This window comes from Dasypus novemcinctus, chromosome 9, assembly GCF_030445035.2.
Source record: "Dasypus novemcinctus isolate mDasNov1 chromosome 9, mDasNov1.1.hap2, whole genome shotgun sequence".
NCBI lineage: Eukaryota > Metazoa > Chordata > Mammalia > Cingulata > Dasypodidae > Dasypus > Dasypus novemcinctus.
In genome coordinates, this window is record NC_080681.1 from 79,262,269 (window position 1) to 79,277,325 (window position 15,057).

The following is a 15,057-nucleotide window of genomic DNA, read 5'->3' on the forward strand; positions in this document are numbered from 1 at the left end:
AGGATAATCTAGACACAACATAGTGATTTTGGTGGTAGATGAGGATTGTGGTTAACAGTATAGGTATAAGAATCCTCATCTACCACCAAAATCACTATGTTGTAAGTCTCTAGATTATTTATAAGGGGTTAAGAATATGGTCATACATGGTAAAAATAAAACTAATATAATTTATAAACTATAGTTAACACTAATATAGTATTTTTACAACAATGGCAAAGAAGGTACTATATCAAAGTTAAGGGACAACAATGGGGATGTGGGATTTTTCCTACTGGAGTAATAAAAACGTTCTAAAATTGACTAAGGCGGGAAGCGGACTTGGCCCAGTGGTTAGGGCGTCCGTCTACCACATGGGAGGTCCACGGTTCAAACCCCGGGCCTCTCTGACCCGTGTGGAGCTGGCCCATGCGCAGTGCTGATGCGCACAAGGAGTGCCATGCCAAGCAGGGTGTCCCCCACATAGGGGAGCCCCACGTGCAAGGAGTGCACCCCATAAGGACAGCCACCCAGCACGAAAGAAAGTGCAGCCTGCCCAGGAACGGCGCCGCACAGAAGAGCTGACGCAGCAAGACGACGCAACAAAAAGAAACATAGATTCCCGTGCCGCTGACAATAGAAGCAGACAAAACAACAACACGCAGCAAATGGATACAGAGGACAGACAACTGGGGGCGGGGAGAAGGGGAGAGAAATAAATAAATATTTAAAAAATAAAAATAAATAAAATTGACTAAGGTGATGAAAGCACAACTTTGTGCTGAAACTGTGAGTCACTGAGTGTACACTTTGGATGGACTGTACAAGACAGCGGACTGTTATAATACAGAGTACCACATGGTGGATGATGGACTGTAGTTAACAGCACAATTAAGAGAATAGTCACTCATGAACTATAACAAATATACAATACTAAAACATGGTGTTAATAATAGGATGGTTTGTGGGAAAATACACCAAATATAATAGCTGTATAGATAGCAATACCATGACAATATTGGTACATCATTTGTAATAAATGTGTCACAATGTAAGGTGTTGACGGTGGGCGATATATGGGAATCCTGTATGGTATACATGATTGTTTTGTAAACTCACATCTTCTCTAATAAAAATTAAAAAAACAAACAAACCCAAAACAAAAAAACATCAGATAGTCCCATGCAGGTGCATCCCCACAAGGTGGCAGCAGCCTGAGTAGCTATTCTGAGGTGGTGGGATAGGTCCACAGCTCCTGAGACAGTGCCTGCCCACCTGGGAGCCGCCAGCCCTGGCCCTGCTTTATCTCAGGACGGTCGTTCGTCATTATGAAAATCCTAGAAATGTAGGGCCCTACATTAACCACACCAGCTATTTCCTCACCTACAGCATAATCACCTTAGATGTAAAGAAGTCGTCTGAGTCACAAGGAGTTAAGAGATATGGACAATATTTGCCTTTCATGTTGTGACTCTAACGAGTGAAATACTCAGTTTAATCTTAAGAGTTCTCAATACTTTTGTTTATTTCAGCCCATTTTGATCACCTTAATAGATGTCATTTGAATTGTATGACTGCAGCTACATCTGCATCTTGTATGGACTCAAAACTAAAATCAATAATGAAAACCCAAGATGCCTCCAAGTTCGAAACAGTGAAGTATCTAATTTTGCCTGAAGCTATTTTGGAGAGTTACTGTTAGACTGCCTTAGTATGATTATATTATATATATATATATATTTTTTTCAAGATGTATTTTATTCCTCTCCCCTTCCCCCCTTGTCTGCTCTCTGTGTCCATTTGCTGTGTGTTCTTCTGCATCTGCTTGCATTATCAGGAAGCATCAAGAAACTGTCTCTTTTTGTTGTTTTTGTTGTTGCATCATCTTGCTGCATCAGCTCTCCGTGTGCAGTGCCACTCCTGGGTGGGCTGCACTTTTTTCACACATGGCATCTCTCCTTACAGGGTATACTCCTTGCATGTGGAGCACCCATACATGTGGGGCACCCTGCGTGGCATGGCACTCCTTGTGCGCAGCAGCACTGAGCGTGGGCCAGCTCACCACATGGGTCAGGAGGCCCTGGGGATCGAATCTTGGACCCTCCATATGGTAGGGAGATGCTCTATCAGTTGAGCCACACCCGCTTCCCTATATATATATATATATATATATATATATATATTTTAAACTAGCACATATTGCAAGGTTATGTAAAATTGTGCAAATGTCAGAAAGGATATTAGGCACTTCCAGCTAGGTTCTGGGGAGAAAGCTCGGTTAGCAGCTGCGACTGTACCTAAGCCCAGGGAGGGGCGTGGGGGTCAGTGTTCTGGTGCACGCATGTGGGGGCGAGCATGAGCTTGCCACTTTTGACAGTGCCTGGTGCAAGTGACTGTGTGATGTGTGAGTGATGGGCAGGCAGTGGCTGCATGTGGGACTATGTGTGTGGGGGAGAGGGGAGTACCTGGCCAGGAAGATGGGTAGGCTGCTTGTGGGAGACAAAGTCTGTGGGAATGAGTGAAGGGTCACAAGTGGCTGAGAAGTTGGAAACTCTCCCAGAGGAAGACTCCCCACCCCCACCTTCCAACCACCAAGAGCCTAGTGTGGACCAAAGTCTTGTCCTGGGAAGAAGCCCAGGCAGGGTTGCTGTGCTAACGTAATTTTTGCCTGCCCTGCCTGGAGAGGTCAGAGCTCAGGAGACGTCCCCGTGTCTATGAGACAATAAAGAGTGGAGACCATGGGGCCTGAGTACTGAGATGAAGCCACTGAAGCAGAGAGAAGATAAGTAGTTACTAATAAGTGGAAGAGCCAGATCCAGGACAGGCTGACTCGAGGGTCCCCATCTGTACTGGTGCTCATGTAATTCCTTCAACCACCTAAGCTCTGCCCTCTCAGGGCAAAGCCTGCAAATGAGGAACCAGGAAGAAGTGGAGGTGACCAGTACTGAGCTTTTTAAAGACATGTCTCAGGTGCATAATATTCCATCATGTATATATACCACAGTTTGTTTATGCATTCATTGGCTGATGGACACCTGGGTTGTTTCCATCTTTTGGCAATCATGAATAACGCTGCTATGAACATCGGTGTGCAGATGTCTGTTCGTGTCACTGTTCTCAGTTCTTCTGGGTATATACCCAGTAGAGGTATTGCAGGGTCATGTGGCAAGTCTGTATTCAACTTCTTTGGGAACTGCCAAACAGTCCTCCATAGTAGCTACATTCCCACCAATAGTGAGTGTTCCTATCTCTCGACACCCTCTCCAGTACTTACAGTTCTCTGTCTTTTTAATAGTGGCCATTCTAAAAGGTGTGAAATGATATCTCATTGTAATTTTGATTTGCATTTCCCTAATCACTAATGATGTGGAACATTTTTTCATGTGCTTTTTTTTTAACATTTGTGTTTCTTTTCTGGACAAACATCTATTCAAGTCTTTTGCCCATTTTTCAATAGGGTCATTTGTCTTTTTGTTATTGAATTATAGCATCTCTATATATCATGGATATTGAACACTAATCAGATATGTAATTTCAAGAAAAAAAAAGAAAAGAAAAGAAAAATAAAGGATATTAACCACTGTTAGCAATATAGTGAGCTCTGAATGGTGGAAATCAGATTCAAAACTTTTCATGTTTCTATACAGTTTAAATTTTAAAAATTAGTATCCTCTTTGCTAAGCGGAAAAAATACAAATTAAAAACTATTTTAAAAACTCAAACACAAAAGATTTCTTTTTAAGAATAATTTGCACTGAAAGGGGTAGTCTAGGGATGAAAATGTCAATTGAAAGGAAGCTAGAGAATAATCTACAGACTGAATAACACAGGGAACCCAGAGGTGAATGAGGATTGTGGCTAATAATACAAATACAATAACATTCTTCTATGAACCAGAATAAATGTACGTCACCATTATAAGGTGGTAAGAATATAGTGATGTATGGGGAAAATACAGTTAATGTAACTAATGGACTATAGATAATAGCAATATTGTATTATTCTTGCATCAGTGTCAAAGAAGGTACTATATCAATGTCAAGGGTCAATAACAAGGGGGTATTAGATTTTTTCTTTTGGACTAAGAAAAATGTTCAAAGGTTTACTGGGGTGATAACTGTAGAACTCTGTGATGAAAGTGAGAGCCACTGAGTGTATACTTTGGATAGAATGTACAAGGAATGGGACTATATAACACAGCGAACCACGTGGTGGAAGATAGACTGTGATTAACAGTACAAATATGAGAGTGTTCTCTCATGATCTATGACAAATACACAATACTAATTCATAGTGTTAATAATAGGAGTGTATGGAAAAAATATACCAAGTATACGCTATGGGTCATAGTTAGTGGTAATAGATCATCATGTTCTTACATAATCTATAACAAATGTTTCACAACAATGTAAGGTGTTGGAGGGGTGATGTACAAGAATTCTGCACATCATGCATGATTGTTTTGTCAGCTCACAATTTCTCTAATTAAAAAAATGAAAAAAAAAAACAAAAACAAACCCACAAACAATTTGGATATTAGGAATGTTAAAAGGTCATTTTAAATAGTATTCTTTTGAATGATTCTACGTAAGATCTTTTTAATTTACAAGGAAGTTAGGCCAAAATAAATTAGAAACCTGTTACATATTAACTTCGTCCATAATTTAATATCTCCCTGGCAAAGAGGCCTTAAAAAGAGTAATAGTTAGCTCTTACCCTGAAGTAAGACTTTAACAGCAGTCTACTATAGATCTTTAAATAAGTCAAATTTGGAGACTTATACATTTGTGAAATGGATTCTTACCGGAATTATAAGGGAGGTTTAATATACACTCAAAAATCTAATAGGCACTCAATACTTGCCAACATGATATATATTTTCACACTGTTCCACCTCATGGCAATACCGAAAACCTGTTTCCCCTAGCCTTGGTCCTCCCATTGATATTTCACAAAAATTTTACTTACCTCTTTAAGCTTCTTCTCAATTTCTTTAAAGACAAGATTTGCCTTAAATCCATCAACTGCAGCGCTGGTTGGAACAGCCTCAATTTGACAATTTCTAAAAGAACCAGGAAAAATCAACTTCATTATAGGGAGTCACCTAAATATTAGACTTCTCTTTTTTTTTAAGTTTTTTTTTTTTTTAATTTATTTCTCTTCCCTTCAGGCCCCCCGCCGCCCTCCCCCCCCCCAATTGTCTGCTCTCTGTGTCCATTCCCTGTGTTCTTCTGTGACCGCTTCTATCCTTATCAGCGGCACCAGGAATATGCGTTTCTTTTTTGTTGCATCATCTTGTTGTGTCAGCTCTCCGTGTGTGCGGCGCCATTCCTGGACAGGCTGCACTTTTTTTTCGCGCTGGGTGGATCTCCTTACAGGGCACACTCCTTGCGCATGCGGCTCCCCTACGAGGGGACATCCCTGCATGGCACAGCCCTCCTTGCGCGCATCAGCACTGCACATGGGCCAGCTCCACACGGGTCAAGGAGGCCCGGGGTTTGAACCGCAGACCTCCCATGTGGTAAGCAGAGTCCCTATCCATTGGGCCAAGTCCACTTCCCCAGCTTCAACTACTTTAAAACTCATTTGATACTTCTGTCTTTTTTTTATAGTAGATTCACTTTAAATGGGTTTTATGTTCTGACTAAAAGAAGAATTACATATCATTTGTGTCAGATATAAGCATTAATGAGTTCTAAATCTCATTCTAAAAACACAATCAAGTACACTAGGCATCCAAATATTTTGATGTGTATTTTGTACCCTTGCATGTTAAATATCTCTCATGTATGTAGAGTATATAAGGCAGAAAATTCCCTGAAGTGTAACCTTAGCCAAACAATTGAGAACATTCCAACATTAAACATAAAGCAAATATAACAATTTTAACCATACCAAAATGGTATATACCAAACCATACCAAAATCAATGGTAAATATCCAGTAAGGCTATAAAATGTTCATAATAAAGGATTTCCTACCAGCAAACTTTTATGGATCTATTCTTCATATACATAGTTTGTTTTTGGCAATCATTCTTCATTGCCTCATAAAAGGTCAAGTCTTATAATCAGATATTAAGAGTTTTAAGCAGACTCACAGGTAGCCAAATAGTTTAATATACCTATCTATACATTTTACATTAGTGTTTTAAGTTCCAGTTATTCCATTTAAGTGTCTTGCTGAAACACAACTAAAATGGATGCCATTTTCCAGGAATATATTATCAATGAAAAAATTCAATTCATTTTACTTCAAATATTTATTTGAAGATTTATTCTGGGCCAGATATTAGGGATAAGAAAGGTATCCTGCTTTCATGGAGCTTAAATTAAGGAGGAGATTAAAGAATGACAGAAGAAAAAAAGTATTTTACTCTTTCCTTTGCTGCCACTTATGTCTTTGCAAGTTGTTTCTATAAGACCACTTCTAGTGAGAAAAGTCAGTTTCCATTTTTAATTTGAAGAATCATTTACATTCATGCATAAAAGAAAAATGAAATCATCTTCAGTCGTATATCCACGATTTATAGTGGCCAAGAGTTCTAGACTGGGAAAGAAGACTTATATCTAGCTTCAGTGTCTTGAAATTACATTTTTCTGGTGTCAAATGACCAGCTTCTATTTGGAATCATGAGCTACATCATCTCTTTATGGTTCCATGAGCTTTTAACCCTTCCTATTGAAAAATGTCTTACTTGATTTTTAGGGGGATCATAGCAGATATTACAGATGTTTTTACAGTGCCACTTCTGGTCTGGCACACAGGCTTCTAAAGACTCAGGCTTTCCGTCCTCAGTGGATTTCATCTTCAACTAGCCCATCAAAACAGAGAGCTCCAATTGACTTTTGTTCTGTTGTTTTGTTTTGTTTTAGGAGGTACCAGAGATTGAACCAAGGACTTAACCATGGCATTTTTTGTCTGTTTGTTTATTTTCAGGAGGTACCAAGGATCAAACCTGGGACCTTCTATATGGGAAACAGGTGCTCAAACACTTAAATTATATCCACTCCCCATCCCAACTGACTTTTTTTTTCTCTCCCCATCCCCCTCCCCAATTGTCTGTTCTCTGTGTCTATTTGCTGCGTGTTCTTCTTTGTCCACTTGCTTCTGTTGTTGTCAGCGGCACGGGAATCTGTGTTTCTTTTTGTTGCGTCATCTTGTTGTGTCAGCTCTCTGTGTGTGCAGCACCATTCCTGGGCAGGCTGAACTTTCTTTCGTGCTGGGCGGCTCTCCTTACGGTGCGCACTCCTTGCGCGTGGGGCTGCCCTATGCGGGGAACACCCCTGCGTAGCAGGGCACTCCTTGCGTGCACCAGCACTGTGCGTGGGCCAGCTCCCCATGGGTCAAGGAGGCCTGGGGTTTGAACTGTGGACCTCCCATGTGGTAGGCGGACACCCTAACCACTGGGCCAAGTCCGCTTCCCCCAACTGACTTTTGATAAGGGTGACAAGTGCACTAAATTGGAAGAAAATAATTGCTCAATAAATGGTGGTAGGAAAACTGGAAGACCACCATTTGCAATAGTATGAAGGTGGATCTCTAACTCACAGCCACAAACAAAAATTAATGCAAAATGCATCAAACTTAAATATAAGAACCAAAAGCATACACCTCATAGAAGAGAACATACAGAAGCATCTTTGGAACCATGTATTAGGCAACTGTTTCTTAAACTTTACACCAAAAGCATAAGCAACAAAAGAAAAAATTGATAAATAGGGCCTCATCAAAATTAAAATCTTTTGAACCTCAAAGGACTTCAACATGAAAGTAATATGACAATTCTACAAAATTGGAGAAAGCATATGGAAACCACAAATCTGGTAAAGGTTTACTATCCAGAATATATAATAACATCTACAACTCAACAACAACAGGCAAACAACTCAATTTAAAAATGGGCAAAAGACTTGAATAGACATTTTTCCAAAGAGGACGTATAAATGACCAAAAAAGCACATGAAAAGATGCTCAACATCATTATCCATTAGGGAAATGCAAATCAAAACCACAATGAGAAACCATTTCACTACAAGTAGAACAGCTATTATTAAAAACAGAAAATATCAAGCAGTGGTAAGGACATAGAAAAATAGAAACATTCATTGTTGGTGGGAATGTAAAATATTTGAGCCACTGAAGAAGATAGTTTGGTGGTTTCTCAGAAAGTTAACTACAGAATTATCATAAATGACCCAGTGACTCCACTTCTAGGTATATCTCAAAAGAATTGAAAGCAGGGTCTCAAACATATTTTCACACTGATGATCACAGTGGCATTATTCACAGTTGTCACAAGATGGAAGAATCCAAGTATCCATCAACCAATGAATGGATTTAAAAAATGAATTTTAAATATACAATGGAATATTGTAGTTCTGATACATGCAGCAACATGGATGAACCTTAAAGATATCATGCTGAGTGAAATAAACCAGACATGAAAGGACAAATATTGTATGAACTCAATGATATCAAATAATTAGAATGAAGAAATTCATAGAATCAGAAAGTAGAAAATACATTACCAGGGGCCAGAATGGGGTAGAGATGAAGAGTTAACGGTATGGAGTTTCTGACTGAGGTGATGGAAAGGTTTTCATAAGAGATGGAGGTGATGGTATAGCACAGCATGGTGAAAATAATTAACACCACTAAATTATATATTTGCATCTGGTTACAAGTAGAAATTTTAGGCTGTATATGTGTTACTAGAATAAAAATTAAATAAAAACCCATAGGACTATAGAACGCAAATAGTGAACCTTAATGTAAATTATGGTCTATAGTTAATAGTACAATTGTAACAATATTCTTTCATCAATTATAAAAAGGTACTACATAAACACAAAGTGTTAATAATAGGGAAAGCTATGTGACAGCCAGGCCCTGAGCCTCAGCAGTCTTGTAACTCCTACCCTCTACATTATTGGACTTATCCCAGCCAGCTAACAGGGAGGTGAAGAAGGTCAACCACTACACCAAGGAGCCAAGAGTGCCTAAAACTGCAAGCAGGAGAACTGCATCCACCATCCATGTGGAATCTAAGTCCCCTCTCGATATAGAGGTGGAGTGGACATAACCATCCCAGGATCCACAGGATAGAGGAATAGAGTATAGATTAGAGTGGACTTACTGACATTCTATTTTGGAACTATTATGATTAGTAATGGAAGAAATTGTAGCATTGTTGTGGAGAAAGTGGCCACTGTAGCTGCTGAAGGTAGGGGGAGGGAAGAAAAGATATGATGTGGGGGCATTTTAGAACTTGGAGTCATCCTGGGTGGTACTGCAGGGACAGATGCTGGACATTGTATGCTCTGCCATAACCCACTGAATGTACTTGGGGGGAGTGTAAACTACAATGTAAACCATTATTCATGCGGTGCAACAGTGCTCCAAAATGTACTCTACAAATGCAATGAATGTCCTACGATGATGAAAGAGGTTGTTGATGTGGGAAGAGTGGGGTGTTGGGGGTGGGAGGTATATGGGGACCTCTTATACTTTTTAAATGTAGCATTTTTTTAAAAAGAGGGAAAAAAAATAGGATAGAGGAAGTCTGTACCCTCTTAGACATTGACTGCCATCTTGCTTCCAACATGCGGCAACACTTTGGGTGAAGAAGTACCTCTTATGGTACCTTCAGTTGGATTCTTTTTTTTTTTTTTTTAAAGATTTATTTTTAATTTATTTCTCTCCCCTTTCCCCTCCCTCCCCCTCCCCCAGTTGTCTGCTCTCTCTGTCCATTCGCTGTGTATTCTTCTGTGTCCACTTGTATTCTTGTCAGCAGCACCAGGAATCTGTGTCTCTTTTTGTTGCATCATCTTGCTGCATCAGCTCTCTGTGTGTGCGGCGCCACTCCTGGGCAGGTTGCACTTTTTTCACACTGAGCAGCTCTCCTTACAGGGTGCACTCCTTGTGTGTGGGGCTCCCCTACGCAGGGGACACCCCTGCGTGGCACGGCACTCCTTGAGCACATCAGCACTGTGCATGGGCCAGCTCATCACACAGATCAGGAGACCCCAGGTTTGAACACCAGACCTCCCATGTGGTAGGTGGATGCTCTATCTGTTGAGCCAAATCCACTTCCAGAGTTGGATTCTTTAAGGAGCCTTATAACTGTAAGCTTCTACCCCAAATAAATACCCTTTATAAAAGCCAAAAAATAATAATAATAATAGGGAAAGCTGAGTGTGTGAGAGATGTAACTGTATATTTCTGTAAACCTACAACTTCTCAAATGAGAGAGAGAGAGAACTTCCAGCCAACCAAGATGGTGGCATAAGATGATCTAGGGAAACGGACTTGGCCCAGTGGTTAGAGTGTCCGTCTACCACACGGGAGGTCCGTGATTCAAACCCCGGGCCTCCTTGACCCGTGTGGAGCTGGCCCATGCGCAGTGCTGATGCGCGCAAGGAGTGCCCTGCCACGCAGGGGTGTCCCCCGCGTAGGGGAGCCCCACGCGCAAGGAGTGCACCCGTAAGGAGAGCCGCCCAGCGCGAAAGAAAGTGCAGCCTGCCCAGGAATGGCGCCGCCCACACTTCCCTTGCCGCTAACGACAAAAGAAGCGGACAAAGAAACAAGACGCAGCAAATAGACACAGAGAACAGACAACCAGGGGAGGGGGGAGGAATTAAATAAAATAAATCTTTAAAAAAAAAAAAAGATGATCTATGTTTCTGTTCACCCACAGAATTTTGCACAGCTATGCAGAAGCTGGCAGAACCATCTTCCTCAGAACTCTAGAAAGCAGTTAAATAGTTGCAGTCAGGCAAGCACTGAATCAAGAAACCACACTTAAAAATGATAGGACAAGCTTGTGGTGCCCTTGCTGGTCGCTTGCTGTGGTCCATGTGGAGTCAACCTGTGCTCTCATTGTGGATCCCCAGCTCTGCTCTGGAGGGAGCAGTGTAACTCCTACATATAAACTGTGGGGCCTTATGTTGGTACCAGTCTATCAGTTGGCAGCTTGAGTGACTGAACCAGGATACTCATCTCTGGCTTACCCTCCTAGAATTTGTTTGGCAGTCAGAAGCAGCTTGCTCAAGTTAAAGCAGCATAAGAAAAAACAAACTGAAGTGACCTGGGGCAAATGATTACTCCTCAAGACATATAGTAAGAGTACCCCTAAGAGGGATGAAGTCAATTCTACAGGTAGTAGAGGGGTCGTTCACATTCTTGTAAATGGGGGAATTCCTAATGGCACAATTGCATGCCCAGGACAAGATGCTTACTCAGAAAAGACAAAGAGGACCCAGCATTTTCACCTTGGCCTGATCTTCTTGGTAGATGGGCTAAACTTTGAAGGAGTGCATCAGTCAGCCCAGAACCAATTTGCAAAGTCTGTGAAAGGTGTTTCTTGCATTTGTTTGTTTGTTTTTGTTAGCTCCTGGCATTCAAGGAAATTCCTGTCATAGCACTAGCTGGATATAAACTTAAGGAGCCCCCAGCTCAGGGACCAAATTCCAGAATGAACAGATTAACATATTAAAATGTATAACACACAAAAGATTTCAAGACAATGACACTTAATACGTGATGCTAGACAGGATCTAATAATGGAGGAGATAAGGCTCAAAAGAACATTATTGGGACATATGAAAAAAACTGGAATCTATACTATAGGCTCTATCAATGTTAAATTTCTTGAACTTGATAACTGCACTTGAGATGGTTACATAAGTGAACATTCTTGTTTTTTTGAAATGTACATGGCAGTATTAAGTGTTCAAAGAGCATGATGCATATAATCTACACTCAGGTGTTCAGAAAATGATTGATAGACAGATGGGGAGATGGATTGGCAGATTGATAGATATATAGAATGATATGCCAAATGTGGTAAAATGTTAAAATTGGGGCATCTGGGTACCTGGGGAGATAGGAGTATGTTGGAGTTTTCTGCATAGGGTTTGTATTATTTTTGTAACTATCCTGTAAATTTGAAAGTATTTAAAAATAAAACGTTTTTAAAAATCCAAAATAAAATTTTGAAAATAAGGAAAAAAATAAAATAAAATAAGGCAGGTTAAGGGGTGAGAGAGCATATTTTTGTGTGTGTTAGGTATACTGTTTTAGATAGCGTGGTCAGGGCAGACTTTTCTGTGGAGGTGATATTTAAATTAGTTCTTAAATTAAATAAATGATCTAACCATGCAAATATCTAGGTGGGGAAGCCAGTTCTAGGCAGAGGAAACTTCAAGTATAAAGCCCTGAGGTAAAAACCAACTTGGCAGTTAAAGGAAAGGCAAGGCGAGTCAGGCTGGAGTAGAGCAGAGTACTAGAAGGATATTAGCTCAGAGAAACAGGCAGGAAAAGATTATGTGGGACTTATGGTAATCTGGGTTTTAAGTATAATGAGAAGAACTGTAGGGTACAAGCTGGAGAGTGACATGACCCAATTTACATGTTTTAAAAAGTAAATCTGGCTGCCAGCTGGAAAATGGACTGTAAGGGGGCAGGGAGACCAATTAAAAGGCTACTGCAGAAGTCTAGGCAAGAGATGATGGTGGTTAGAACAGGATTTAAGGGAGTAGGGAGGAAGCAGAGGGTAGACTCAAGATTTATTTTTGACCTGTGATAGGACCATCTTCCCTTTGGTGGTTTGACTGAAACAACTATAGATAAATGGCCTGATGTGGCAGAAGAAACACAGCCTTTATAGGTCAGGGTTGGAATTCCAAGGCCTCCTCTACTCACTAGCTATATGATTCTGGGCAAGTTACTTAATTTCTGTGTACCTCCAGTGGGAGGTGGGGAGAAAGGCAGAAAGTGCCACTGGTTTTCTAGAATTAAATGGAATCTGGTATGTAAGGCAACTAGCTGAGTACCTGGCCCATGGTTTAAAAATTACAGCCATGACTTTTATGAGCTCCAAAGCCTCAAGTTTTAGGTATAGACAGAAACCCCAGCAATATGAAGATAAGGGCATCTTAGGATGCCAGGTGGCATACCACAAGCATGCTGGTAATGGCTGGAGCAAGAATGGAATGAAACAGGAAGGACATATTTGAAGGTGTCAAGAGCATAGCAGCCTAAGTATTTCTTTCTCTACCCCCTCTCCTTCCCACTCTCTTCTCTCCCTTTTTTTTTTTTTAACTCTTTCCCTTTTTTCCCCTGCCTTGAGCCACTTCTCCCTTGCCGTGCTGTTCCTTTTCCTTTTTTCTTTCATTTCTTAAACACTTAATGACCATTTGTTACATGCCAGGCATAGTTTGAGGCACCGGGAATAAAATCCCAATACCTGTCCCACTAAATTTATATTTTCCCATTAGAGGAGAAAAAGAAGTAAACAGACAAAATAATTGCAAGTTATAGCAAGGGTTAGAAAGCAAACAAGAAAGAAGAAACTACTTTTAAGTAGAGCAAAGAAAGACCTCTCTGAAGAGTTAAAGTAAAACCTCACTGTAGCAGTTTGATATCATTGATGAATTCCAAAAAGAAATACTGGATTATGTTTGTAAACAGATCTTTTCCTCTGGGCATATTAGATTATATTGGATACAGAGGTTTGCTTGATTAAGTAATTATGTAAACCTCTTGTGCCAGTAGGGCGTGACAAAGGACAGATAAAAGGCATGGCAAAGGACAGCGTTAAGGGTTTTTGATGTTGGAGTTTTGATGCTGGAGTTTGATGCTGAAGTTTTAAGCTGGAGACCCAGAAAGTAAGCACACAGAGGAAAGAGAAGCAAGCCCCAGGAAGGGAGGAACCCAGGAAGCCTGAACCCTCGCAGACGTCAGCAGGCATCTTGCTCTAACACATAGAAATAGACTTTGGTGAGGGAAGTAATTTATGCTTTATGGCCGGGTATCTGTAAGCTCCTACCCCAAATAAATACCCTTTATAAAAACCAACCAATTTCTGGTGTTTTCCATCAGCACCCCTTTGGCTGACTAATACACTCACTAAATGAAGAAAACGTGCTTGCCATTCAAAAAGGAAACTATGTGTGTAAAGATCTTGAGGGAGGAACAAAGAACTTGGTATGTTAAAAGCTAAAATAAGACATGTCACTGGAGCATAGTAAGTGGGGGAGAGTAAAATGAAATCAAATTGGAGAGGTATGCATGGACCAGATCATGCACGCCAAAGTAAGGAATCTGGGAAGTTGCTGAAGTGTTTAAATAGGGAAGTAAAATAGTTTTTTCTGTGATTATTCTTACAACAGTGTTTGTATGAGCAGTGTGTGTGGGGAGGGGAGGCAGTAAGAATAGAGATTGGGAGTCTGGTTAGGAGGCTGCTGGAGTAATCCAGATAAAAGATGGTGGCCTAGACTATGGTAGACACAGCCTGCCAGTGGAGATGGAGAGGAAATGGATTCAAAATAGGGCATTTTTCAGGACCTGGAGTTGTCCTGAACAATACTGCAGGGACAGATGCAGGACATTACGTATCCTGCCATAACTCACTGAATGGACTGGAAGAGAGTGTAAACTACAACGTAAATTTTAATCCATGCTGTGTAGCAGTGCTCCAAAATGTATTCATCAAACACAATGAATGTACACAATAATGAAAGAAGTTGATGTGGGAGGAGTGGGTGTTATGGGGAGTGGGGTATATGGGAACTGCTTATATTTTTTAATGTATCATTTTGTATGATCTATGTATCTTTTCTTTAAAAAAAAAAAGGATAAAATTAAAAATTAAAAAAAATCAAGCATTTTTTTTTTTTTTTAATTTCTCTCCCCTATCCCCCTACCCCAGTTGTCTGTTCTCTGTGTCTATTTGCTGCGTGTTCTTCTTTGTCCGCTTCTGCTGTTGTAAGCAGCATGGAAATCTGTCTCTTTTTGTTGCGTCATCTTGTTGTGTCAGCTCTCCTTGTGTGCAGTGCCATTCCTGGGCAGGCTGAACTTTCTTTTGTGCTGGGCAGCTCTCCTTACGGGGTGCACTCCTTGTGCGTGGGGTTCCCCTATGCGGGGACACCCCTGCATGGCATGGCACTCCTTGCGCGCATCAGCACTACGCATGGGCCAGCTCCACACGGTTAAGGAAGCCCGGGGTTTCAACCATGGACCTCCCATGTGGTAGATGGACGCCCTAACCACTGGGCCAAGTTCACTTCCCTAAAGC

The 15,057-nt window shown here is 40.8% G+C and overlaps 1 protein-coding gene across 2 annotated transcripts in view; it reads right to left on the bottom strand.

The window, feature by feature from the left end:
• SCP2 (sterol carrier protein 2) overlaps nucleotides 1–15,057 on the bottom strand; it is a 156,659-nt gene that overhangs the window by 24,665 nt on the left and 116,937 nt on the right. For both annotated transcript variants that reach the window (XM_058303572.2, XM_023591836.3), the window contains exon 13: nucleotides 4,948–5,041. In XM_058303572.2, the coding sequence (XP_058159555.1) occupies nucleotides 4,948–5,041 (94 nt within the window). The remainder of the gene's footprint in view (nucleotides 1–4,947; nucleotides 5,042–15,057) is intronic.